This window comes from Phodopus roborovskii, unplaced genomic scaffold, assembly GCF_943737965.1.
Source record: "Phodopus roborovskii unplaced genomic scaffold, PHOROB, whole genome shotgun sequence".
NCBI lineage: Eukaryota > Metazoa > Chordata > Mammalia > Rodentia > Cricetidae > Phodopus > Phodopus roborovskii.
Window position 1 is genome coordinate 42,137,206 of NW_026126517.1, and position 26,897 is coordinate 42,164,102.

At 39.6% G+C, this 26,897-nt stretch overlaps 1 protein-coding gene and 1 pseudogene across 1 annotated transcript in view; one reads left to right on the top strand and one right to left on the bottom strand.

Annotated features, from left to right (window-relative positions):
• Positions 1 to 4,649: 4,649 nt before the first annotated feature.
• Trip4 (thyroid hormone receptor interactor 4) overlaps positions 4,650 to 26,897 on the bottom strand; it is a 53,883-nt gene continuing 31,635 nt past the window's right edge. The window contains exons 12-13 of the mRNA XM_051197794.1: positions 10,929 to 11,031; positions 4,650 to 4,902 (exon numbers count right to left, since the gene is read on the bottom strand). Coding sequence (XP_051053751.1) covers positions 4,835 to 4,902; positions 10,929 to 11,031 — 171 coding nt within the window. The 3' untranslated portion in view covers positions 4,650 to 4,834. The remainder of the gene's footprint in view (positions 4,903 to 10,928; positions 11,032 to 26,897) is intronic.
• LOC127232025 (uncharacterized) lies at positions 7,097 to 7,215 on the top strand (annotated as a pseudogene).

Consider the following 26,897-nt stretch of genomic DNA (forward strand, 5'->3'; position numbering starts at 1 on the left):
TTTCCTTCCACCGTTTGGTTTCAAGGATCAAATTTATCCACTGAGCCATCTCAATGGCCCACATTTTTTTTTTTTTAAGCCATTGTTGTCAGGATTGTTTTCTTTTCCTCCCATTTGTTTTCCTCTACACAATGTCCATTTAAAAACCCTGTGCCTTTCCATCTCACCATCCAGTATCAGTAAATCTTACTGCATTTTATCTTGAGTCCTTCCCTGCCCTCCAACCCACCATTCTATCTCTAACTATTGACTGTTGTAATCTGTTATCCATTTTAGATTGCCCAGCACACAGTAGGCTCTATCCATGTGTGATCGAACCCTCCTATCAGCTGCTTACAAAGCAGTCTTCATGACCTAAGATTTCCACCTCATGCCATTGCAAACCAAAGTTTATCTTCATTCTCAAAAACCCCCTACTTGAACTCCACCATGTCCTTCCTGTGTCCTTGACTCTTCAGCTGTGCAGTTACCTCTCATTCTCTTATTCTAAGGCACCCTTCAATAGTGCCATTCAAAATACCATGTGACTTAGAGGCAAGTGGGCCATAAAGTCCCTTTACTCTCCATCTCAGTCTTCACGAAAAGGAAAGGAGGGTGGGAGGGCTGACACTCTGTCTAGCCTAGGAAAAAGTAATTCCCTTTTGGTTCATCAATATTCACATTGTTCTTGGACAGTAAAAGGACAGAACTGACTTTGGGTGACAGAAGAATTTCTAATCTTTATGATGTTACAAATGAGGTTTTATTTAGCAGAGAGAGAAAAAAGAAAGGTTTAGTATTTTATAGTTCTGTGATTTAATTGTTAAGTATTGTAGAACTAAAGTAAAACAGTGGTGGTGGGGGAAGATCTACTTAGCTTCTAGTCAGAGCAAGCACTCAAACCTGAAAGCCTTAGTGAAAAAATGTCAACGGATCTGCTGTAATAAACAGCAAGAGAGTCTTAAGTATTAACTTGTGTCTGTAGAGCAAATATTGGCAAACTGTCCCACAGAACAAGTCAGATTCACCACCATCTGTTTGGTAAATCCTGTTAGCTAAAAAATTAGTTTTTATGTTTTTAAATAGTTAAGTAATAAACAAAATAAGATATTTTACAATTAAAAAAAACTATATGAATCTGGGTGTGGTGGTACAAACTCCAGCACTTGGGAGCTTGAGGCTAGAGATCTAAAATTCAAGACTAGTCTGGGCTTGATGTATGATACACAGAGCGACTGTCTTTAAAAAAAAAATAAAAAAAGTGTCTCCAAACAAAAACTCATGAAAAGATTTTACTGGATGTAGGTAGCCAAGCTTACATAGTCACATTATCTGTGGATGTGTTTGCAGTACAACGGCACAGCTGAATGGTTTATAAAAGCTAAGTAATTTGCTATCTGACCCTTTACTGAATGACTTTGCTAACTCCTGCCCCCTGCTGTTCAGTTCAGAAGTCACTAGCCACATGTAGGCTACTTGGGCACTTGAAGTACAGGGACTGAAGAACTGAATCTTCAATCTTTACTTGTAATTTAATTCAAACTTAAACAGCCTGTGGCCTGTGGTGGCCATATAAGACAGCACAACCCTAGAGATCCACCTGCTTCTGCCTTCCAAATGCTAGGATTAAAGGCATGCAACCACCATGCCTGACTATATTGTTCCTAAGTCTTATGAACTGATATGCTTTTCTCCTCATGATGTATCATTCTCTCCTGACACATCTCTCTGTGGGCTTAGGCAACCCTTCCCTCCCTCCCTCTTTTTTTTTTCTTTTTCCTGACTCCAAACTAGGGTGTTTTTACTGGGATTTCTTTCTGGGCTATCCCATCTTCACAACTGAAATTCAACATCTGATCAGTTCGTATTTCACATTTATACAAGTTCTTTGTGACAGGATGGCACTGTGGCTATATTCTTTCTTCTCTGCAGGTGGAAAGTAGAAAAGTTCTCTGCAGGCTGGATCCCTTGTTGCTGTTGGATCCTGTGACTTGGACCACCTCTTCTCAAACACATTCACAGAAACTGAGAACAGCAGATATGTGCTTGCTATTTAAATCTCAAGGAAAAACAAACAAACAAACAAACAAACAAACCCTTTATCACTGGACTGCTTCCCTCTTCCAGGTCTGGAGAGCTCAATGGTCTCTCTAGTTCAGTAGATGAGCTGGCCAAGTGAACAGGCCCATGTCATTTAATCTTGGCTAGGCCTTCCAAGGCATTAAACAAATTTACCAAATTAAATGACCACCATAAGAATAGGCAGTGAAACAGTATTTAAAATGGAAAGAGATTAAGTGCCATAACTCACAGAAGCCCATAACTATAATTATTTATAGAAATAATCTGAAATTTCTTACATTTTCACTTAAGGAAAAAAATGGGTCTCCAATAAAATTCCAGACTAAAAAGAAAAGACAGAACACTTTGTCCTTTCTCTATATTAAATTAGGAAGCAAAAGTAAAAAACCCAAATTCTTTTTCTTTTTTTGCTGTGGGACAGGCTCTCACTATGTATCTCTCTCTGGCTGACCTGCTTCATTCTCCGGAATGCTGGGATTAAAGGTGTACTACACCACCACCACCACCACCACCACCACCACCACACCTGGCCAGATTCTTAATCTATTCTAAACACATCACCAAAGATAAGACCTTATTAAATCAGACAAAGTCCCCAATTTCAAACATACCTACAGTGAGCTCATATAAAGGAAACTGAGTACTGTCTGAAAAACAAAAATACAAATTCCTTTACCATGCAAATTAATAACTGAATTCAGTCATTCAAAAGGGAATACAAATAGAAGCTTCAACAGAAAACAAACTCAGAATCTCAAAACTTCCCGAGGCCAAACTACCCTAGAGTTACAGGGTCAGAGTTAAGCTACTTAGAATTTCCATTAGACTTTAAATTACACTATTCTCATCAGTGAGCAACCAAGGGCCATCTACCTGTAAGCTTCTCCACACTTCCTCCCTGGTGTTTCAGCAAATAGAAGATAGACCTTGTACTACCACTACCACATGAACTAAAGACAGACTTTCCCAGCCTAACCATGAAAAGGAAAACTTGCAAAGCTGCAAAGCTGATGACCTGATTTGTCCAAGCTTCTGATTTTGTTTGTTTTGAGGTACGCATACACATTATCCACATACAAAAATCAGTACAGATTTTTCTGTGTAAGGCTGTCTTCAAATAAAAAAGCAGAGAAAATTTCCTCTTTCTCCCTCCTACCTTTCAGCTTTATTTTGGTATTAAGAAAGCCAGACAACGTCAACAAGAATTCAAGGTGCCACTGCTTGGTAAACTATTAACTGCCTAGTGAACACAGTGATGCCATCAATAATGGTAGGGTTTGCCAGAGGCCAAAAAGACACCCCCACCTTAATAAATGCTATTCACTGTCCTCTTCCACTTTCTCCACAGAGGTCCAACAGAACAAGAGAGAGAACACTGCATGTGTGCATCATTGGAACAAGAATCTGTTCAGTTTTCCTTGGGAATCCAGAGTCATGGGGCTCTGCAGAACCAATGCTATGCAACAAGCAAAGTTCACAGTTGAGTGAACATCAATGTGTAATGAGTAGAGGCATTTCAATGCAAATAAATGCTGAATATGAAGGATTAAAGAAAGGGAAATTAATCTTTTTCATAACACAAGGTACTTTTCCCCCTCTTCACTCACTCTTTCTTTTTTAAATCAAACACATAAACTGCTGGAGGGAGTCCAACATCCCCAGAATGGTAGTGGTGTTTTATAAAAAGCAGAGCATACACATTTAAGACCATGAATTTTCTAGGATCCAGCAACTGAGATTCCAATGGTACTTCAGAAAAGCCTCATAAACAAGTGCTTCCCAGGAAGGACTAAAGGGACCAGTGCACACTCTCACTTGAAACCAAACCTTACTTTTCCAGTCATAGCTTTTTAGGCTATTGATAATATAAAAAGCCTTGCTTTCAATATTAGAGGGCTTTAGGTATATTTATTGAGAGAAATGTATTTTTTAATTTTTCTCTAATTGTCCCATCTACCTGAGGCTTTTGCAACACCAGCTTAAGCCTGCCTTAGCAGGTGGCTTGGTCACTCCCCTTCCCAATCTAATCTATTCTTGTCCTGACTTCTCAAACTAAAGGACAAATGGAAGTATGTTTTCATGTTATCTTCTTCAAAATAAAAATAATAATAACAACAGTAATAGTCATGTTATTTTTTTTTCCAAAAAAAATAATCTGCTAAGAATGGTAATTCTAGCTTTTCACTTCAAGAGAAGCTGGGCATAGTGGTTTTGGTCTGTAAACATGACACTTAAAGGACTTAGGCAGTAGGATTGCTGTGAGTTCCAGGCAAGCCTGGGTCACACCTGGTCTCAACATGTCAACAGCAGAAAATCTCAAGTCACCATAGACTTACATTAAAGATTCTTGAAACATCCTAATATTTCCTATTCTATTATTTTTAGAAAAACTTTTAAATTCAAAGGGTCACTTGTAAAATTATTAACCTAGATTAAGATTTCCCTAAATACAAATACAAATCTCACAAAGGAAAATAATTTCCAATTTGTTCCTTTCTCTTTTGAATTTGGTTCCGAGAAAAATATCGAAGACCCAGAATCTTTAAAATGAGTTTTTATAAATAATGTATTCAAAGATTTTTGGCCCAATACATGAAGAATCCCACCATGTAACAAAAATATACAGATTTGGTATAAGTTTAAATTCTCAGAGATTGAAGCCTGGTGTCATGTCAAGCCTTTAGCTTTCTACTGCTTCAATTACAAAGGACCAGCGGATAGCAATTTAGTACACAAGACTTCACTATGCTATACAGTTCCTTTTTTTCCTGGGTCAGACAGCTTTATTCTGCTTCATTAACCCCTTCTTTGCTCCTTGATGGATCTTGGAATCCAGTTTCCCTGTAAGAGAAAAAAGAAGTCTCACTCATTATTTATTTTTATATTTGCATTGCAAATCTTTCCTGGCCTCCTACATCTTCTGGTTACTATGTTCCTGTCACATTCAATTATTTTGCTTCAGGATGCCTGACACTTCCAAACTTCAGTTTTATTTTCTAAGAAGAAAAAGGTGGGAATGCCTTACACACACACACACACACACACACATTTAAAGAATAATATATCTAATTTTGTACTTTACTAAGAAAAACAATTAAAAAAAGAATACAGACATGTAGATAAACAGAGACAAAACAAGAGAAGAAGAAAGAATAGGGGCATGCCACAAAGAAATGTACTTCACACAGTGGGAAACCCATTCCACTGACCTGTTAACTAGCTGAGTACAAAGGATGAACCTCCCTCACAGTGGGAAAAGCAGTTCAACTCACCCTTTTGCTGCCTCATACTTAATAGGGGAATTGACCTGAAACAGTGAAGTAGAATCCACACAAATGCTTCCCTGACAAAGGGTCCCTATCACCAGCTAAAGGGGGTAAAGGTCATAGATTATATAGCTCTCCTGAGTGTTAAATTTAGAAGAAAAAGCAAAACAGCCAGGTGTCATGGTTTTTGTTAGAATCTGTACTCTGGAGGCAGAGGCAGGAGGATTTTGTATATTCCAGACCAGGTTGGTCTACAAAGCAAGTTCTTGACCAGTCAGGGCTACATCGTATGCCTCTGCTTCAAAAAAAAAAAAAAAAAAACAAAGCCCTCTCATGTCTCAAGTGATCCAAATAAGAAATCCTTCAATGATGTGATCTTTGAACTGACTCCTCAATCTACCAGAATACAGCTTAATTCAGTGCCAGTTGCTGATTTCTTTTCTCCCACAAAAGGCCTCATTTGAGTCTATGGTGATTCAAATGCTAAGAACAGAAAATACTTCAATTAAGTTTTAGCACTAAAAAATATAAAATAAAGAGTCCTGGATACAGGACAGCCTGATATACTGTGGGCACAGACCCAGAACACCACTGCCACCCAGATGTTGTCCTTTTCACTTGTTGAGTAATCTGATGTGACAAAAAGAACACTCACTAGAAGCTAGTAAATACCTGTATGAACGGGGCAAGTCACTCAACCTCTCTAGATTTCAATGGCCTCATTTGTCCAATTAAGATAAGAATACAAGTTGTGACCACGGCACAAGGATCCTGGAGGAAAAACATGGTATTTTTTTAGGCCCCTTCCCCTAGTGTTTCAGGGCTGGACCCGCTTTTAGAATAGCAGTACACCTTTTTCTCTGTTACCCAAATGCTGTCCATAATGATCACAACACTGTTGATTTTAATTTAGAATATGGGCATCCCTGGTAATTTAGGAGTTCTTTCATCCTATAGGCTGCCTATCTGGGAATGTGAACTTGACAGCAAGCTAGCAAACAGCCGTATTGCAAGACACATTTTCTTTTGTCTTCCTCATAGTACTGAAGTGACAAGTCAATTGGTAGATGTTAAATAAAAACTTTTATCAAGTAAATTAAACAGGAGGTGGAAACAGAAAAACAGTTCAATGCCAGACTCAGCTACACAGTGAATTAAAGGCCAACCTGGATCATATGACACCATGTCTCAAAAACAAAACAAACAAGCATAGAAAACAAACAATGGCAAATAATACAAATTTTAAATACTCAGTATAACAGACTACTAAGTAACCCAAACCAGCAGATAAAGTGTTAGTACTGAGGTACAAGTATCAAGTCTTCTTGGGGCTTTTAGGACAAGATATGTTCTTGGTATTGCTATAGGTTTGAAGACTCATTGCTTTGGCTTGTTCCTCAGATTTCCTTTAGCTGTGTAATGATGAGGATGATACCTAGTCATTTCTATCCTCATTGTTTTTTTCAACTAAAAGAAGAAAAGACCCTTTTTACCATGATATTGTGTCCTGAAAATGAAATATAAATTGAAAATTTGTTCCTGAGACAATCTGATAAAGTACAAGGAACAGAAGAACAATCAGAAAGATAAATAATAAAAATACAATTTATTAGTTGGGTATGCGTGTCTCACATCTACAAGCCTAACTTTCAGGAGATCAAGGCAGGGAGGCCTTGAGTTCAAGGTCAGTCTAGGTTATACAATGCATCCAAGATCAATCTAGACTACACAGTAATACTCTAGAGACCCTACCCCAAAATACCCAAACCATCTCCAGCCATACTACCCTGAACATTCCCAATCTCTTCTGATCTTGGAAACTAAGCAGGGTCAGGGCTGGTTAGTATTTGGATGGGAGACCACCTGGGAATACCTAGTGCTATAGGCTTAAACCAAACAAACAGAAACAATTAAAAAAAAAAAAAAAACCAACCCAAATACTCACAACTTCCCTAAACCTGTTTACTCAACTATAAAATCAAAAGCTGTGGGGGAAAATCTACTAACTCACAGAGTTAAGAAGATTATAGCTAACATGTGCTTTCTATAGACTAGGTACCATGCTAAGTCTACTAAATATACTAAATCATTTAATCAACTAATCTATTTTATGTGAGCGTTTTTTGCCTATGTGAATGCATGTGTACCATATGTGTGCCTGGTACCCACAAAGTCCACAACAAAGTGTCAGATCCCCTAGAACTAGAGTTACAGACAGTTTTGAGCTGTCATGTGGGTGCTAGGAATGGAATCTCTATACCCTGCAAGAGCAGCAAGAGCTCTTACTTCAGCCAGGAGGTGGTGCTACGCACCTTTAATCCCAGCAATCGGGAGATAGAGGCAGCAGGCTTGAGTTCCAGGCCTGCCTGGTCTACAGAGCAAGTTCTAGGACAGCCAGGACTACACAGAGAAACCCAGGCTCAAAAAACAAAAAAGAGGGCTGGAGAGATGGCTCATCAGTTAAGAGCTCTGGCTGCTCTCCCAGGAGTAACTGGGTTCAATTCCCTGCACCCACATGACAACAGCTCATAGCTGTCTATAACTGTAATTCCAGGTGATCTGACACCTTCACATAGACTTACATGCAGGGGAAATACTAACGCACATAAAATAAAAATAATACTTAACAAAAGAAGAAAACCCAAAAACAGGACAAACTATGAACCATGGAACTATCTCTCTAGCCCTGGTTTTTGTTGTTTTAAGAAAATATCTCACACAGCTAAAACTGGTCTCTAACTTGCTACATAGGTGAGGATGTGCCTGAGCTGCTGAAGAACCTTCTACCTCCATGTCCCAAGTACTAAGATTACACATTTGTGCAACTTGACTTGAAACAGTTGTTATACTTTATTGCTTAGGAAATAATGACAAGGAGAAAAAAAAAACTGCTTATGTTTGTATAAATAAAATATTTTCCCCAAATTATTTTTAATTTTTGGTTGGCTGAGTCTATGGATTGAAACCTATAAATAATAGCTGAGGTGGCTCAATGGGTAAAATGCTTGTTGTGCAAACATGAGGACCTGAGATCATATCCCCAGTACCCATATAAAAAACCGTCATGGTGGCACACATCTGTAATCCCAGTGCTGGGGAGCTGATATAGGTGAATGCCATGGAATCACCAGCCAACTAGTCTAGACAAAATGGCAAGTACCAGGTTCAATGAAAGATCCTATCTCAAAAAATAAGGTGGAAAAGACATCCAGATGCCAGAGAACAAGGATTTCTAGGTCATTCCCAGTCAAAAATTCTTTTATTGCAGGCAGTGGTGGTGCACACCTTTAATCCCAGCGTTGGGGAAGCAGAGGCAGGTGGATCTCTGTGAGTTCAAGGCCAGCCTGATCCACAGAGCAAATTCCAGGACAGTCAGAGGACTACACAGAGAAACCCTGTCTTAAAAAAAAAAAAAAACTTAAAAAAAAATATATATATATCTTTTATCAATTGAGCTGCTTAAGAAAGCCAGACTAGAAGCTGATGGAAACAGAAGCAGACACCCACAGCTAAACACTGAGCTGAACTCCTGGAATCCAGTTGCAGAGAGAGAGGAGTGATAAGAAAATGGGGTCAAGACCAGGCTATAGAAACCCAGAGAGACAGCTGACCTGAACAAGGGGAGCTAATGGACTCCCAGACTGATAGCTGGGAAACCAGCATTAGACCAACCGACTCAGACCCCCTGAACATGGGGCTCAGTTAGAAGGCCTGGGCAATGTAAGGGACCTCTGACAGTGGAACCAGGATATATCCCTGGTGCACAAAAGGACTTTGGGAGCACATTCCCCACAGGGATACTCCCTTAGCCTAGAGGCAGGAGGGAGGGCCTAGGCCCTACTCCAAATGACTTGACAGACTTTGATGATTCCTCCTGGAAGGCATCAACCTCCCTGGGGAAGAGGGGAGGGGAGGGGAGCCAAGGGGCATGGGAGGGAGGGAGAGGAAACTGCAAACAATATGTAAAATAAAGAAAGAAAGACAGACTATTGTCAGAACTGTGAACATTTAACAATCCATGACCTTCTATATCTGTAACATCTAACAAAAGGACTGTTCTTAAGCCAACTAGGATTGATGAAACAAAGAGTTCAGTCTTCTTACAGGAAGGGACAGACAGTATGGCAACCTTAAGCCTTATCTTTTATTTTACATTGTATGTATGCATGCATGCATGTATACATGTATTGTGTTTGTATGTAGCATACATGCCCATGTAACACTGTACTCATGTAGTCAGGGGAGATCTTGCAGGACTCATTCCTTACTTCTACTACATGGAGATCAAATAAGAGTTTTTAGGCTTGTCAGTGAACATCCTTACCAGCTGACCCACTTCTACAGTCTGGAGCCTACTCTTCTAAGATGTGGCTTCGAAGCTGGGCATTAGGGTATACACCTCACCTATCACCTTAGCATTTTGAAGGTAGAGGCAGGAGGTTGGAGTTCAGAGTAATCCTCAGCTACCCAATAAGTTTAATGCTGCCACAAAGACTTGAGGCTAATATAGTGAAGGTACAATACATCTGTAATTCAACACTTAAGGTGAGGGAGAACTACTGTGAATTCTATGTCAGTCTGGGCTACATAGTGTGGGTGCCTCAAAACAAAATAAAACAAAACAAAACATATCAAGTCACATGTAACAAATAGGAAAGAAGTTACAAGGGGAAAAGTATTAAGTCACGATTCCTAGAGATTTTCATGTGTTTTGCAAGACATCAGTCATTTTTTTTTAAAAAAAATTGGGGGTCGGAGAGATGGCCAGTGGTTAAAAACACTGCTTGCTCTTCCAGAAGACCCAGGTTCAATACCCAGGACCCACATGGCAAAACTTACAACTATTTCTAACTCCAGTTCCAAGGGCTCCAATATCCTCAGATATATATGCAGGCAAGACACCAATACACACAAAATAAACATAAATCTAAATAAATTAACTTTTTCTCTTCCAGACAAGGTTCCTCTATAGCTTTGGATCCTGTCCAGGGAACTTACTCTGCAGACCAGGCTTGTATCAAACTCATAGAGATCTGCCTGTCTCTGCCTCCTGAGTGCTGGAATTAAAGGCATGTATCACCACTGCAAAGCTCTTTGTTTTGTTTTGCTTTTTGAGACAAGCTTTCATTGTAGCAGCACAGGCTGCCCTGGAAATCTCTATGTAGTATGATAACCATGAACTTCTGATCCTCCTCAAGCTTCAATCTCCCTAGTGTTGGGATTATTGACATGTGCAATACCACACCCAGCTAACAATTAGCCATTTTTTGTAATGTTCTGCTTTGGGACAGAATCTTACTATAAAGTACAGCTATCTTCAAATTTGTAATACTTCTGCCTTAGTCTCCCAAATGCTGACATTACAAACTTGAAATATCATGCCTAGTTCACTGATCAATTACATTATATATGTGTGTGTATATACATGTGTGTTTACGTACATACATACATACATACTCCTATTTGTTTTTGAGACAGGTTTTGTTATTTGTGAGCTGGCAGGTGACAAAAAAACTTACTACAAGAGTGTTTTTATATTTTTTCAAATTTAGACAAGTAAGATGCAAGAGAAAATGAGATCATTAAAAGATGGTGACTTACAGATTTTAGGATTTCCTTTAATAGGAAACTTCACAACCATTTCCTGGGGATTTTTGCAGATGAAAACAAATGGAGAATCAGACTCTTGACTGATGTCTGGGAACTGAAAGATAAAAAAAAATTCAGGCTAGTTAGGATGAATTTATCATTTTAAAGAGATCAAGGAACAGCCCAGCTTTTACCTCAATCCTGACAACAGTGCTCTTCTCACAATGAGGAGGGCTTATGCTCAATTATAACATAACTCCAGCTTTCCGCAGGTTTTAACATGGTACACACAGTCTATTGCCTTACATCTCTGGCTTCTTGTATGGAATCAACTTCCTAAACAAAGGATGCCTGACATTCCTCCTGGAAGGTGGGAACTAACCACTCTTTTAACACTGGCAGTCTTAAGAGTCTAAGGTCTCCTAAATGTTAGGCAGCACCCTAGGTTCAACTCAATGGATGCTATGGAAGACTTAAGGAAATTCTGTCAGAAACAGTACATATAACTATCTTCCAAGACGAAGGAAGATGATTTATTCTGAAACCCATGAGCATGTAAAGGCTGTTCACCTGGATGCATTCCAGAACTGCTTAGGGAGAAAGGTAAGTGATAAGATGATTCCAAAAAAAGTCATATCACAAAACAAATTTAAATGAATACTAAGAGTTTGGGTTTTTTTTTTTTTTTTTTTTGGTCTGTTTCTTTGTTTGTTTGTTTTTCAAATGCAGACATGGAATCCCTTATGCTAGCTACACAATGACAGGTTAGGAACCCATTATTGATCAGTAGAAAAGTTCTCTAGCAATGCACAAACAATCTGATGTTTCATTTCATTGTTTCATATCTCAGGATATACAACCTATATAACATGTTTGATACAGGCATCTGAATCAGACTTAACTACCAGAGAAGTTCTTTTCCCAGTAACTACTGTCAAAAACAGAATGCTATTTTCTACTCTTATTCACCCATAAGATCTATTCTTTCATGCTGGGCGGGGGTGGCACATGCCTTTAAGGCCAGCACTCGGGAGTGGGGGGCGCGGGGTGGGGGTAGGGAGAAAGCAGACAGATCTCTGTGAGTTTGAGGCCAGTCTGGTCTACAGAGTGAGTTCCAGGATGGCCAGGGCTGTTACACAGGGAAACCTTGTTTGGAAAAACAAAACAGAGATGGGTCAGTGGTTAAGAACACTAGCTAGCTACTCTTCCTGAGGGTCTGAGTTCAATTCCAAGCAACTACATGATGCTTCACAATCATCAGCAATGAGATTTGGTGTCCTCTTCTGGCCTGAAGGGATACATGTGGATAGAACACTGTATATATACTAAATAAATCTTAAAATAGATAAATAAAAAGATCTATTCTCAGAATCTAAAGGTCTAGATCCAAGAGTCTTACCAAGCATGAACTGTAGTTCAATACTTGGTTAATGGAAGTAGGAGGAAGAGGTGTTCAAGGCCAGCATTGGCTACATGGTGAGTTTGAGGACAGTCTATATTACACAAGACTGTGTCCAAAAAAAAAAAAAAAACAACAACAACAAATACATAACCAAACAATGACAACAAACAAACAAAAATCAGGGATGGGGAAGATGGGGAAGCAGGCAGGCATGTGGGCACACATCCTTAATCCCAGCACTCAGAAGGCAGAGAAACAGGCTGGTCTCTGTGAGTTTGAGGCCAACATGTTCTACACAGTGAGTTCTAGACCAGCCAGGGCTACATAATGAGACTCTGTCTAAACAAAACAAAGCAAGATAAACCCTCATAGTCCAAATTAGACAGTTGTTTCAGAGAAAAATAATAAAGAAGTAGAAAATTCAAATGTGTCTATAATTGGTGGAAGCATAAGTACTTATGCTTTATTGACCACACTGTCCAAGATATATAAGTGATGCTGTGGGAAAGTCAAAAAGAATTTCCCAAATGTTTGGTCCTGCCCATATACCATGGCCTTCAGTGAGGCAGATGTGGTGGGTATCCTGATAGACTATAAACTTAATATCAAGTATCAGCCATAATAATCATATTCATAAACAAAAATGAAAAAATTCACAGTAGAGGAGGTCGGAGGATGGGTCAGTAGGGGAGTGGAAATAAAGACCAAACCAGCCCGTTAAATCAATGAACTCCAGGTTCTGAGAGCAACTACCTCTGAAAAAAGTTTGAAAAAGAATTGAAGAAGACAACCAATATGTGTAGGCCAAGGGACAAATTCCTGTGGGTAGTGGCATCTTGCTTTGCCAGTGAACTCGTAAGCTGTTCTTGCCTTCTACCTTGTTTCAGGGGCAGGGTCTCTCTTGTTATTACTATTGCTGAACTGCATTCATAGATTTCTTCACTCTTCTCACCTTAGCAATGCTGGAGCTGTGACTGTAGATGTGAGCCAACACACCTGGCTTTTATGTGGTGACGGAATTCAGGGGATCATGATTGTGCCCCAAGCCTTGACCCACTGAACCACCTCCCTGGCCTGTATTTATTAGTTTGTTTAAGCTTTTTGAGACAGGGTCTCTCTACATAGCCCTTGTTGTCCTGAAACTCACTATGTAGACCAGGCTGGCCTCCAACTCACAGAGATTCATCTGTTTCTGTGAGTGCTAGGATTAAAGGTGTGTACCAATCTATTATGGAATTATTCCTGTAAAGGTCACTGCTGACTTCTATGTTGCTAACTTAAATGATCAGTTCTTGGTTTTCATCTTAATTATACTATCTTGGATCAGGCAGTGGTAGCTCACAACTTTAATCCCAGCACTTGGGACACAGAGGCAGATTTCTGAGTTTGAGGCCAGCCTGATCCACAGAGTAAGTTCTAGGACAGCCAGAGCTATACAGAGAAATCAGGTCTTAAAGAAAAATTACACTTAATGTCTTGGAGAATTTGACAGGCTGCCTCTGTTTCCCAAATAAATGCTGGGATTAAATTAGGGGTGTGCTACCACACTTGGATAGCTAATGTATTTAACATATATATATCCTTATGGTATTAAGGATCAAACCCAAAGACTCCCATATGGTAAGCAAGTACTCTAGTATTGAACTATATCTCTAGCCTGGCAGAAATTTCTATTTCTCTGTCTTGAACATGGTCCCCACTTAACTTCCAGGGTATCATTTTCTTCCTGGCTTTCCTGCTTTACTATCTGTACTCATCTTCCAGCCTTAAAATGCTACAGAGTAGCAGAGATCTTCTGCTGAACTTAGTTTTATTGCTCTCTTTCAATCTGAGTAATAGAAATCTATCTGTAAAGATTTTCCAAGGTCTGGGAAATGCAAATGAAAACCACAAGGAAGATTGCTTAGCAGGGAATGGCACATACTGCTAAGCCTAATGCCCTGAGTTTGATCCCTGGCACACACATAGTAGGAGAGGACTGAATCCTGCAAGTTGTTCTCTGACCTTCATGCCCCACCACATGCACACATGTGACATATACTCACACAGACATGGGTCATGCCCCATGACCTATATGCCCCACCACATGCACACATGTGACATATACTCACACAGACATACACACATACACATACAATAAAAAGCCAGGCAGTGGTGTGTAGTAGCATCTCACCTTGCCAGTAAATTTGGGTTAGTGGCCATACCCCTTTGGGAATGGTTTCAGGTGTGGATGTAACTGCTTTAAGGTAGAGAAGCCGGGAGTATGCACTCTCTTGGGGACTTGGGGATAGAGAGCATCCAAGGGTAGAGACTGCATCTTTACTATTATCTATATAAGTTGTTCCCAAATAAAACACCCATTTATCATTTATATTGGGTCTAGTGAACTCATTATTACCCTGCCTTCAGTGGTAGCACACGCCTTTAATCCCAGCACTCAGGAAGCAAAAGAAGGCACTTCTGTGTGAGTTCTGGCTGCTTGGTCTACAAAGCATGTTCCAGGTCAGCCAAGGTTACAAAGAAAACCCTGTCTTGGAAAAAACAACAACAAAAAAACAAAACAAAAAAACCCCAAATAAACAGAAATAAAAAGAAAAGAAAAAAAAATAAACATAAATTGAAATACATTTTCTCTACATATTTTATAAAACTTAAGACTTCAACTCAAACAAGCACTTTTAAGAATCAACATTCTAACATAATCCAATCCAAGGATATACTAATTTGTTATTTAGGTATTGAGGAATGATGCTAAGAAAATATCAAAGGTTTCCATTTTCCACAATTAAAGCGTTTCTATTACAGAAGAAAACTTTGTGTAGTAAAATTACTGTAATTCAAAACAGTCTGGAGTCTGAGTCATGAAAATTCAGGTAGCATTGGTTAGCCTTGTGTGTTGTGACAAGCACAATGCAAACCATGTACCAAGGCTATGGTGAAGCTATTTGATACAGCATAAGTGAGGCTTGCTAGAAACAACTATATTCACTTGATTTTTAATTAATTTTTGATATTTGCATGTTCAGAAACTGACAGTTTAAAAGAAAATTGCTCCACAGGAGTGGCACTATTAGGAAGTGTGGCTTTGTTGGCCTTGTTGGAGGAAGTGTCACTATAGGGATAGGTTTTGCAGTCTCCTGTGCTCAAGCTATGCGATATGGTAGACAGTTTACTTCCTGTTGCCTCATGGTCTCTCATGGTCAGCTCCTTCTTCAGAACCATGTCTGTAGGCACACTGCCATGCTTTCCTGCTGTGATAATGGATTAAACCTCTGAAACTGTACAGAACCTCCAGTCAAATGCTTTCCTTTATAAAAACTGCCATGGTCATAATGTCTATTCACAGCAATAGAAAGCCTAACTATGACAGAAGTCCTTTTATTATTGCTAAGTTTCTCTCAACCCCACATTCACTCTCATAACTCTACAAGGAGGCATTGTGACCCATAGTGTCAGAAATTGAGTTCACTGCCATACGTCACTTTCACTAGATGGCTTTGTCTTGTTCTTCTTTCAGGACTTTGTTCAAATGTCAACTTTGATGTAAATCTCTCCTGACCCCATTATTTAAAAGTCAGTGCTTGCAAAGTATGCACAAGGATCTGGTTCAATAACCAACAAAAATAAATAAAACAAAGTAAAATCACAGCAGAAATCACCCTATAAATGTAGCACTCTGAACCCTCTTTCCTATCTTATCTTTTCCCATAGAATTTACTATACAACATGTAAATTATTTATATTTTTATTTGCCTTTATTAAGAAGAAAGCTTCAAATGGACAGACATTTTCTACAACACCCCCATTGCACCCCAGGGGCTGAGAGATGGCTTAGTGGCTAAGAGCACTTGCTGTGAAAGAAACAGGACTTGAATATTTTTGTTTGTTTTTTGAGACAGGGTTTCTCTATGTAGTTTTGTAGACCAGACTTGCTTTGAACTCATAGAGATCAGGCTGCCTCTGACTCCTGAGTACTAGGATTAAAGAAAGACATGTACCACCACCACCACCGGGCACAAGACTTAAATACTGAAAGCTTCAAGTTCAGTGAGAAATTTGTGTCTCAGAAAAGGGGAATAACAGAGAAAGACACCAGATGTCCTCTGCCCTCCTTCTGCTAGGACCAGACACAGCATAAGTTAGGTAAACAATGAATACTTGTTGAATAAGTAGGCAATTCACTGCTGGCTGAGACCATGAGTCCTTTACCACTACTTTCACTGAACTTCAGAGTCTTCACAAGAAACAGAAATGAGGAACAAAGCAACACACAGAATGAGACCTATCCACTGGGGGAGAGATTACACTTTACTTCCATTTGGATGAGCTTCATATCTCCCCAAAATAAATCCTTGTTGACATTACACACTAAGGAGTATTTAGTTGGCCCTGGTTGTGTGGGCCTCTAATCCCAGCTAGTGGGGAGGTTGAGGCAAGAAAGCACAAATTCAGAGAGAGTTCAGAGAGAGCCTGAGCCACTTACAGATACTATGTCAAAACAGAAAGTGAAAGCAGGGTTGGGGGGGGGGAGATACAGGTTCAAAGGTGATTACTTAGAATACACAATAGCCTTAGTTTAGTGCCCAGCACCGTGAAGGAATAAAGAGGGGTTTGTATCTTTGGTCTGAGATTTACAAAGATGAAAATGCAGCAGGCTCAGTGAGAATAAATTAAAAGGAAAATGAAGAATTCAAATAAGCTCTAACGTCACATCCAGTATAGTGAAGGTGCTGGATTAAAGGTCACCCATAAAGCATAACAAACAGGTCAGGAAACATGAGCTTTATAATCAAGGAATGATGCAAATTTGGCAGGTGCTTTTGTTTCTGTCTTCAGAAACTTTCATCACACGTTCCAGCCTGAGGAGCAGTGGAGGTACACCTACCTTTCTTTCATGCCTCATAACTTCCATAGCTGTCTAACATAACAGGTAATTAACTGCTAAACAGCTACTACTTCTCCTCTCAGGGGAAACTGTTCACCAGTCATTTAGAAAACATTTCTTTTGTCATTTTCATAACAGGGAGGAAAAGGTTAGTACTTTTTGGCAACTACTACTGATTTAGAGCCAAATAAAAATTTCTGCTCAATTATGCAAGCCACCACTTAGTCCTTGCATTAAAATGATCAATAACTCCTTAATTATGTCACTCTTCCCAACAAACCCCCAAGTAAATTTTATATACACAGTGTGTGTGTAATTTTATACAGTGTGGTGTGTGTGTGTGTGTGTGTGTGTGTGTGTGTGTGTGTATGGTGACTGCAACAGGGCCTTGTGCATCCTGGCCAAGCACACTTCACTGAGCTCCAGTTCTATCCCATGACTTACAAATTTTTTTCCTGTCTTCTGAGGACAAACAGCAAAAGGAAACTGTCAAGAAACCATTCACTGACAAGAACATATATTTGCTGGAGGTTTTCTAGGTTTAAACTTTGGGGGAAATTACACAATATATGAAATGAAGTTCTGAAAACTGACTACAAGATTGAGGTGACAACAAACAAAAGACAGGCATCTGGTAAATATGGTGGCCTTAAGCACAGCAGGTCTAAGACGCATACCCTGTAAGCGACTGTGCTTTCAGATAAACTCTGCAGGTGTTGGGAGTGGCTACAATCAAGATGGATTTCATATATGTAAGAAACTATTAAAGAATAAATAAAAGACAGTTTTAAAAGTAGTTCTCCACAGGTGATGGTGGCACATGCCTTAAATCCCAGCACTTGGGAGGCAGAGGCAGGCAGATCTCTGTGAGTTTGAGGCCAGCCTGGTCTTCAAAGAGAGTTCCAAGACAGGCTCCAAACCTACAGAGAAACCCTGTCTCAAAAAAAAAAAAAAAAAAAAAAAAAAAAAAAAGTTTTCCATTTTCCTTCAAAGCAATTCATGGAACCAGATATGGTAATATGGGTATACAGGATGACACAGAAATAGCATGAGGAACACAGCAAGACCAGCCATAGAAGCAAATGCCTGCAATCCCAACATGTGAAGGAGGGCGCAGAAGCACAAGAAATCCATAAGCTGGGGAGTTTAAGGAGATAGCTCAGTAGTTAAAAGTGCACTGACTGCTATTCCTGAGGTCCTGAGTTCAATTCCCAGTAATCACATGGTGGCTCAATACCATCTACTGTGGGATCTGAAGCCCTCTTCTGGAAAGGTGTACATGAAGATAGAGTACTCATAAACATAAAATAAATAAATCTTTAAAAGGAAGAAAGAAATTCATGGGCAGTATTGACTAAATAGCAAGTTTGAGGCCCACCTGACCTACAAGAAACCAATGCCCTCCCCTGAAAAAAAATCCAACCATCTAACTAGCCTGAAGGAATAGAACTCTGATCCCTAGTCTTCATCCCAGTGCCTGCCATATTACAATTAGTAATGAATTCTTCTTCTCTTTTGCTTCATTAATACATATTGAATATATGGTTATATAATATTCTGAATAATAAAATATTAGAAGAAATTTGTCACTTGGATAACACAGAAGACTGGATGACAAACCAAGATGACAATGTGAACAGAATGTAAAAAAGCAAGGCCACAAGTCCTTCTAGGTCAAGCAGTTCATGTTCCCCAAGCCACAGTTTGTTAGCGGTAAAATTAAAGTATCACATGAAATGTTTGATTCTACCAACACCAGGCCTATTTCAAGTTTTCCTCTCTAGTCTACTTCTGCTGTTATTATCATGAAATAGATCTTTATATATACCTGCTGGACTGTAACAGTTTTCCCACCTTCAGAATCTTTCCAATCTACCTTTCATATTGCAGCCAACAAGTTTTCCTCAGGCAGGGCTCTTTATCACCTTATTGCTTCATAAAAACTTTCAAAATACTCCTCCACATTTCCCAGCTCACTAAGCTCTCTTCTCTGTGCTCTATTATCCCAGGCTACCTACCATCTGACCACAACCTACTTTCCAAACTTGTTTGCTGCTTCCCTCTTCACTCACATTGTCCAACAGATGGGCTTGCCACACTAACCACACAGACCCTGACTTCCTACCTGTGCCTTTGCTTCCACTATCTTCTCATTGTGGAATATGCTATTCTATCAACTAAGGAAGGTGACTTCAACAGCAAAAACTCAATGTTATCATCTTTTTTCTGACATTATATAAGTTACTCTAAGTTTTAAGTTCCCTCATCTTTGAAAGAAGAGTAATGATACTTTGTTTGGAATTGTTTTGTTGCTATTTTATTTTACTTTATATGCATGGCTGTATTGCCTGCAGGTATGTCTATGCACCACTGCATGCAGTACCCATAGAGCTCAGAAGATTTTGGATGCCCTGGAACAGGAGTTATCACGTGGGTCCTGGGAACTAAACCAAAGTCCTCTGGAAGAGCACCCAGTGCTCTTAACCACTAAGCAATTTCTCCAGTATCTTGTTTTGGTTTTGACACAGGGTCTCACTGTATATCCCTGATGGTATAGAACTTGCTTTATAGACCAGTGCGGCCTTGAACTTACTGAGATTCACCTATTTCTACCTCTTAAGTGCTGGGATTAAAAGTGTGTGCTACCACACCTTTTCCAAATTGTTGTGAGGCTTAAAAAAATAACATATATATACATAAGGAGTATAGCACATGTTTAATGATTGAGAGAGATAGTTTTTTACTATTCTCCTAAGTGAATGAAAAGATATGGAATCTCTTCCAATTAGAAATTATATTTCTGTCCTTCAAGTCCTGAAAGGTAGTCTCCCCCACTATCTTGTTCTCCCCTCCTCCCATCCCTCCCAGACTCCCAGGCTTGAATTTGCAACCTGCTCTTGCCTCAGCCTGAATGTTGGTATTACTGGCATGTACCACCATGCCTAACAACAGTTATCTTAGGCAGAGAGTAAAGTGCTTGAATAGCATGTTTGAGGCTCTGGGTTTAATTCTAGCACCAAGGAAAACACAAAACACACCAATCTTCACTTTTTGATTGTTAACACAACTCTCTAGTAACTGCTCATGTATCCAAGGACAGAAGCTACACCTGATTTATCTTGTTTCCTTTAGTGTCTACAATGATGTCTGACTTGCACCAGCACCCAAATACTTGCTGATGGATGGATATTACATAAGAAAATGTTTTTCCTTTCTCTTTTGCTTTTTGGGTTTTGTTTTGTTTTAAGACAGAGTCTCACAATGTAGCCTTGGTTAACCTGGAACTCACTATGTAGACCAGGCTTACAGGAAACACATCCCTGCCATTGCTTCCTGAGTTCTGGGATCAAAGACATGCGCCACCACAGCCCAGCATCCTTAAATCATTTTCAATACTTGATACCCAAAGTTCAAGCAACAATAACAAATAACAGTATGTTTTTACCACTACAAACTCTAATGAATGTTCTAGTCTTCTTAAACATTCTGATTATAGAATCTCTACCTCACTCAAGTGTGATTTCTTAAAGAAGTGCTTGGAGGGCAGCTGGTTGTTAAGGACATAGTGTTTCCTCTTTTGTTATGTCTTAGATGCCCTCATGGTCTCTTATGAATATTCTGAGGTATATGCACAGGCAAATTTTGTCAGTAGAATTAATAGAAAGATAGGACACTGCCACTGATAGGACCTGCACTGAGTCATATCTTATCCCATCAAACTTTTATTCATTTTTTTTTTTTTAGTTAATGAGACTATGCAGCCCAGGCAAGTGTGGAATTCTGTGCTCTTCCTGCCTTGAACTCCTGGAGACTAGCATAAACCGCCACTCCCTTCTTGCTTCCCTTACAGATTTAAAAACAGAATTAGGGATTTTGCATTTTCAAGGATAAGGCCTGGTTTGAATGTTGAGCAACCATTACTTCCTTCAAATTCTAATTTCTTCCTTCTCAGATCGAAAAGATCCATCACTGACAAAAGCTGGGGATATCCACACAAAGGAGATCTGCAATCTTCCAGACACCTATGTTATTTACATTTTGTTTGTTTTTTGAGACAGGGTTTCTCTGAGTAGCCCTGGCTATCCTGGAACTCTTGTAGACCAGGGGGGTGGCCTTGAACTCAGAGATCTGCTTGCCTTTACTTCCTGCATGCTGGGGTTAAAGGTACACTACTACCTCCTGGTGCTTAGATAATCTTAAAGCCCATGGAAGACATATTCTTCTCTCTAAGAGAACTCTTGGTGTCAATTACAAGATAGCAAGACCCAGCAGAACAGTCTCAGCATAATTCCTTGAAGATAGGATCTGGTCTGTTATAAAAAACCTTCACATCAAATAGACTAACAGAAAGCTGGCACAAGAGGAATGGGTTCTGTTGAGAAGAAATAGAATAAACAATGACCTTGGAGATTGTAGACAAATCCGAATTTCTTTTGAAGGCAGAGATATAAATAGCACAAACAATGCAGACCTGTAAAAACCAAGGCCACCAACTCAACCAGAGTCTGAAAACTTGTTAGGTCTGGAGAACTGCTCACAACCACAGCTGCTAATGGTTATGGATTTGGCAATCAAAATGTCTTTGTTAAAAAAAAAAAAAAAAAAAAAAGTTTAACTGCCTCACTATTGAGGTTACAAACCACAGCCTTGATGCATTGTTGCAGTCAACATCCTCCCCTGCTGTTTTTGAGAGCTTACATCTGCTGCTGGCAGATAAAATGCTGGAAAACAGCAGGGGCTCCTTCCAGGGATGCTCTGAAGAGATGGCTCTCATCTACCTATCTTTCCCAGTCACCCTGCAGTCTCTTCTATACATTCCTTCCCGGTCTAGGTTCCTCCCCTGCCATTACTCAGAGAGAGGTTGAAGGTCTAGTGAGATTTTTTTTTTTTTTTTTTTTTTTTTTCCTGGCACAAATGAACCATGCTGGCTAAACTTGCCTTAAAAAGATAAAGTAAGCCTGTTACAGCACATACTTTTTTAAAGGCCATTTAGAGTGTGGTGCACTTGATTTTAAAAGTATTATGAAACAAATCTTTTCTATTCTTATTTAGAGAACTAAATGATCACAGTTTGCCAAAAATAGTAAGGGCTTAGTATATTTTAATTTATCAAAAACAGTCCAAGAATGTGAGGTCAGAAATAAATTACCAAGTTTCTTTGGGGAAGGAAAATGTAAGCAACAGCATGCTGAAGAAAAATGTAGTTAAGTCACATAGAGGTTAGTTTCAGCTGACATAAAGGTTGTTAGCACAGTTTTTCAAGGAAAATTTGACTCAGCTGGTTAGTAAGAATCCATGTTGAGATACTGAAGACACAAGGTTAGAAACTGCTTCCTGGATGGTGCTTGCTCAATAAGCTGATCTTACATTCTAAATTGTGCATGCTAGGACTATACAGCTCTGTAGTATGTCAACAAGCAATGAGTATGTGTGAGGGGGGTAGGGAAGTAACTCAGCGGTAGAGCACTTGCCTAGTATGTGCAAGGTCCTGAATATGATAACTAACACTGCAGCAGGGAGGAAAATGTTTACAAACACTATATTTTATTATCTACCTCTCAGAGAGCCTTAACTGGTACTTGCATATTAAAGGTGCTGAGAAACTCTATGGTAAACACATTTGTTTAATCCAAAGATGTTTCCCAGATGTATGCTAATTTCAGGGAACACCTAATGAAGTACTTTTGAAATCCTATTTCCCCCAAATACCAACTCATTCATTTAAAAACAAGAATTAGGCTAAGAGTGGTAGAGCACTTGCCTAGAGTGAGCAAGGCCCTGTGTTTGTTTAATCACAGTACCATAAATTAAACAAACACTGAGGCGACTCAATGCTTGGTGCTAAAGCATGAGGACCTGAGTTTAAGTCCCCAGAATTCATGTAAAGCTAAATACAGAAGCAGCTGCAATACCAGATCTTCTACAGGGGATGAGGGTTGGGGCAAAAGACAGCAGCCATTTCCAAAAGTAACAAGATCCACTGGAGTGGAGAGATGGCTCAAGTGGTTAAAAGAACTTCCAGCTCTTCCAAAGGACCTAAGTTCTACTACTAGCACACAAGTTAGGTGGCTCACAACTGCCTATAACTTCAGCTCCTTGGAACTCTGACACCTCTGGCTTCATAACTTACAAGTACATACAACCATCTGCACATACACATAGGTATAATTAAAAATAGTAATAAGGTAGGGATGGTGGTGCATGCTTTTAATCCCAGCACTTAGAGGGCAGGAAAAGACAGTTCGAGGCTACATAGAGAGTAGTTTATAACAGAGAGTTCCAGGACAGCCAGAGCTACATAGTCTCAAAAAAAAAAAAAAAAAAAAAAAAAAAAACCCAAACCAACAACAACAAAATTAGGCTATTATCTACTCTGAATATATTCATATGATATTCTCAAACACAGAAAGTAATAGAGAAAGCCACAGAAAACCTGATGACCATGCGAAAAGGCTATGAGATTTCAATGTTCCATGAAATCTACCAACTCCTAGCATTTTGGTGTAAGTTCATGGTATACTTAAGGGAAACTACTCATAAGGAGAGTTGCCATGATCTCCATCATGGAACATGTGGGAGGATTCTGGCATTCCTACATACTGTCCCCAGCAACTTCAGTTACATAACACAATAAATCCAAGCTCAAGGAGAGGCATCATCCTGACTTGAAGGAATAGAATCCTTGAGAAAACAAGATTTGTTAATTAGATTTCTAACCCTTGAATTACCCCACATACTAAGATTATACTTTTCAATGTTATGGTTTGAGTTTTAAAAATACCTCCAACAGACTTATGTGTTTGGGCTTATGTGGTCCCCAGCTGCTGGTGCTATTTTGGGATGTTGTGGGGGCCTGGATGGTGGAGATGGATCACTGAAGGGCCTTTGAGGGCTATAGCCCTAATTGTGGTCTTTCTCTCTCTGCTTCATGGTCTGCCAGGCTATGAGAGGCAGTGGGTGCAAGCTTCCACCACCAAGAACTGGATGTTATCTGCCATGCCTTTTCCACTGTGTCCTCTGATTCTAAATCCATCTTCGCTCCTTTAAGGCTGATTATGTCAGGTTTGGTATCATAACAAACAAGCTAATGCACTTATTTTCATAGCAGAAAGGGAGGGCATGGAGAGGAAAACTTCCATGTCCTATGTTTGGGTCTAGATTATATACTAAGGGCAGAGCAAAAGAACAGGAGTCAAGCCAGGAGTTGGTGGCGTAAGCCTTCTTTCTATCCCAGCACTCAGGAGCAAAGGCAGGTAGATCTCTGTGAGTTCAAGGCCAGCCTGGTCTACAGACAGAGTTCCAGGACAGGCTCCAAAGTTACATAGAGAAAACCTGACTCTCTCTCTCTCTCTCTCTCTCTCTCTCTCTCTCTCTCACACACACACACACACACACACACACACACACACAGGGAATCAAACATCACAGCCAAATGCGCACACTGGACATATAAGTAAAAGAGAAGAGACAGAGGAGGCAACCCCAGGAAAATCACTGGCAGTGCTGGCTGTGGGGGTCATACCTATAACAACATCACTGGGAGGCTGAGGCAGGAGGATCAGATAATCTATGCCTAAAATGGAGTTTGAGGCCAGCCTAAGCTATAAAAGACCTAGTTTGAAAAAAAAAAAAAAAAAAAAAGGACATAGCACAGTTTGATGGCACATGCCTGGCAATCCCAGCATATGAAATTCTGCCTTGGCATTTGAGAAGTAGAGGCAGGAGGATCAGAAATTCAAGGCCAGCATCAGCTAAAGAGTGAATGTGAAGCCAGCATGGGTTATATGAAATACTGACTCACCCACTCCTCTCTGCCAATAAAATAAAAATGGTCATAGATTTGTATTTTTAATGCCAAAAAATATGAATTTGTAGTATTTTCATTCTAAAATATTTTTATTACATATACTTATTGTCTGTGTTTGTGTCTTTGTGTGTGTTCCTATATGCATGGATTTGCACACTATTACACACATGGAACTCAAAACAATTTGTGGAAATCACTTCTCTGAGACTCTGATATTAAAGAAAGGCAATTATATTTGTTTTTATTTAGTTCTGTTTCTATTTTATAGCTGAAACTAAGTATGCAGGAGGGAATCCAGTCTGTGTGCAATCCCAGCATATGAAACTCTGTCTTGAGCAGAGAGGAAAGAAAAGCAAAGGAGAGAAGAAAATAAAACGAGCAAAATGAAAATGAAAGACAGGCCAGGTATGGTGGTGGGCATCAACAATCCCAGCACTTGGGGGTAATGGGGGTGATGGAGAGATGGTTAAGAACACTGGATGTTCTTCCAAAGGACCCAGATTCAGTTCCTAGCACGTGCCTGGCGGTTCACAACTATAGCTCTAGTACCAATCGCAGTTTGGATCTCTGGATCCAATGCCCTCTTCTGGTTTCTGTGGGCACTTGCCTACATGTGGCGCACAGACATACAGGTAGGCAAAATACCCATACACATAAAATAAAACAATATCCACCTCTAAAAAAAAATAATAATCCTAGAATTTGTGAAGCTGAAGCAGGAAGAGTGCAAGTTCAAGATCAGCCTGGGCTATTATTGTGACACAATGTCACATAATCAAGCCAAATGCAAAACCAAACAAAAATAAAAACAAACTGACAAAAATATAAAGAAATCTAGGAGGAGAAGAACTGCTAGATGAAGTCTGCAAGGGAAGTAATTGAGAGGGTTAGGGGGCTAGAAACAATAAATTAAAGAAAAAAATTGGAAACTGGTGTAGTGGCATCTGACTTTAATCAGAACTCAGAAGGCAGAGACAGGTAGATCTGTGAGTTCAAGGCCAGCCTGGTCTACATAGTAAGTTCCAGGACAGATAGAGCAACACAGTAAGATGCTGTCTTGGGAAGGAAGAAAGGAAGGGAGGAAGGGAGGAAGGGAGGGAAGAAGGGAGAGAGGTAGGAAAGAAGGAAGGAAGGAAGAAAGGAAGGAAGGAAGGAAGGAGGGAGGGACACACAAGTAAGTAAGGTATTTAGGAGGCTGGGAACACAGCTTAGTGTTGGAGTATTTGACTATAATACATGAAGCCCTGGGTTCACTCAGCACAGCAAGGGGAAAAAAAAAAGAGGGCAAACATTTAGAAAAATTAATTTACTAGTAAAAGAGAGTTGAAATATATTTTCTTATGCACAGTGGTATGAGCCCAATGCTTAAAATAAGGCTTTTCTGTCTCAAGGATGAATTTGCCGTGCCCCCCCCCCCCACTTTTTTATTTTTGGAGTCCTGCCAGTCTGAGCCCAAACACTACATTTGAACATCTGAGGAATTTCCCAATGAAGTTAAAGTTCTTTGGTGCCCCCTACTGTTCAAAATGTGTTTGAGTCAAGTCAGCTTAGAGATTTTTTAAAAATTTGTACACACACACCCCAACATGGTACAAATTAAACGAAGTTCAAATACACTTGCCTATCACGAGTTCAATGGTGTGGAAGAAAGGCTTCAGGATAAGCCAAAACAGATTATCCACACCCACCATCCAGTCAAAATGAAAATCAGTATTTTAGAGTTTCTCCATTAAAAGAATTTTTGCTTTGCTTCACTTGTTTGTTTTTGGGTTTTCTGTGGGGGTGTTTTTGTTTTGTTTGTTTTTGATTTGGGGGAGTGGTGTTCAAGACAGGGTTTCTCTGGAACTTGTTCAGTAGACCAGATCCGCCTGTGTCTGTCTCCTAGGT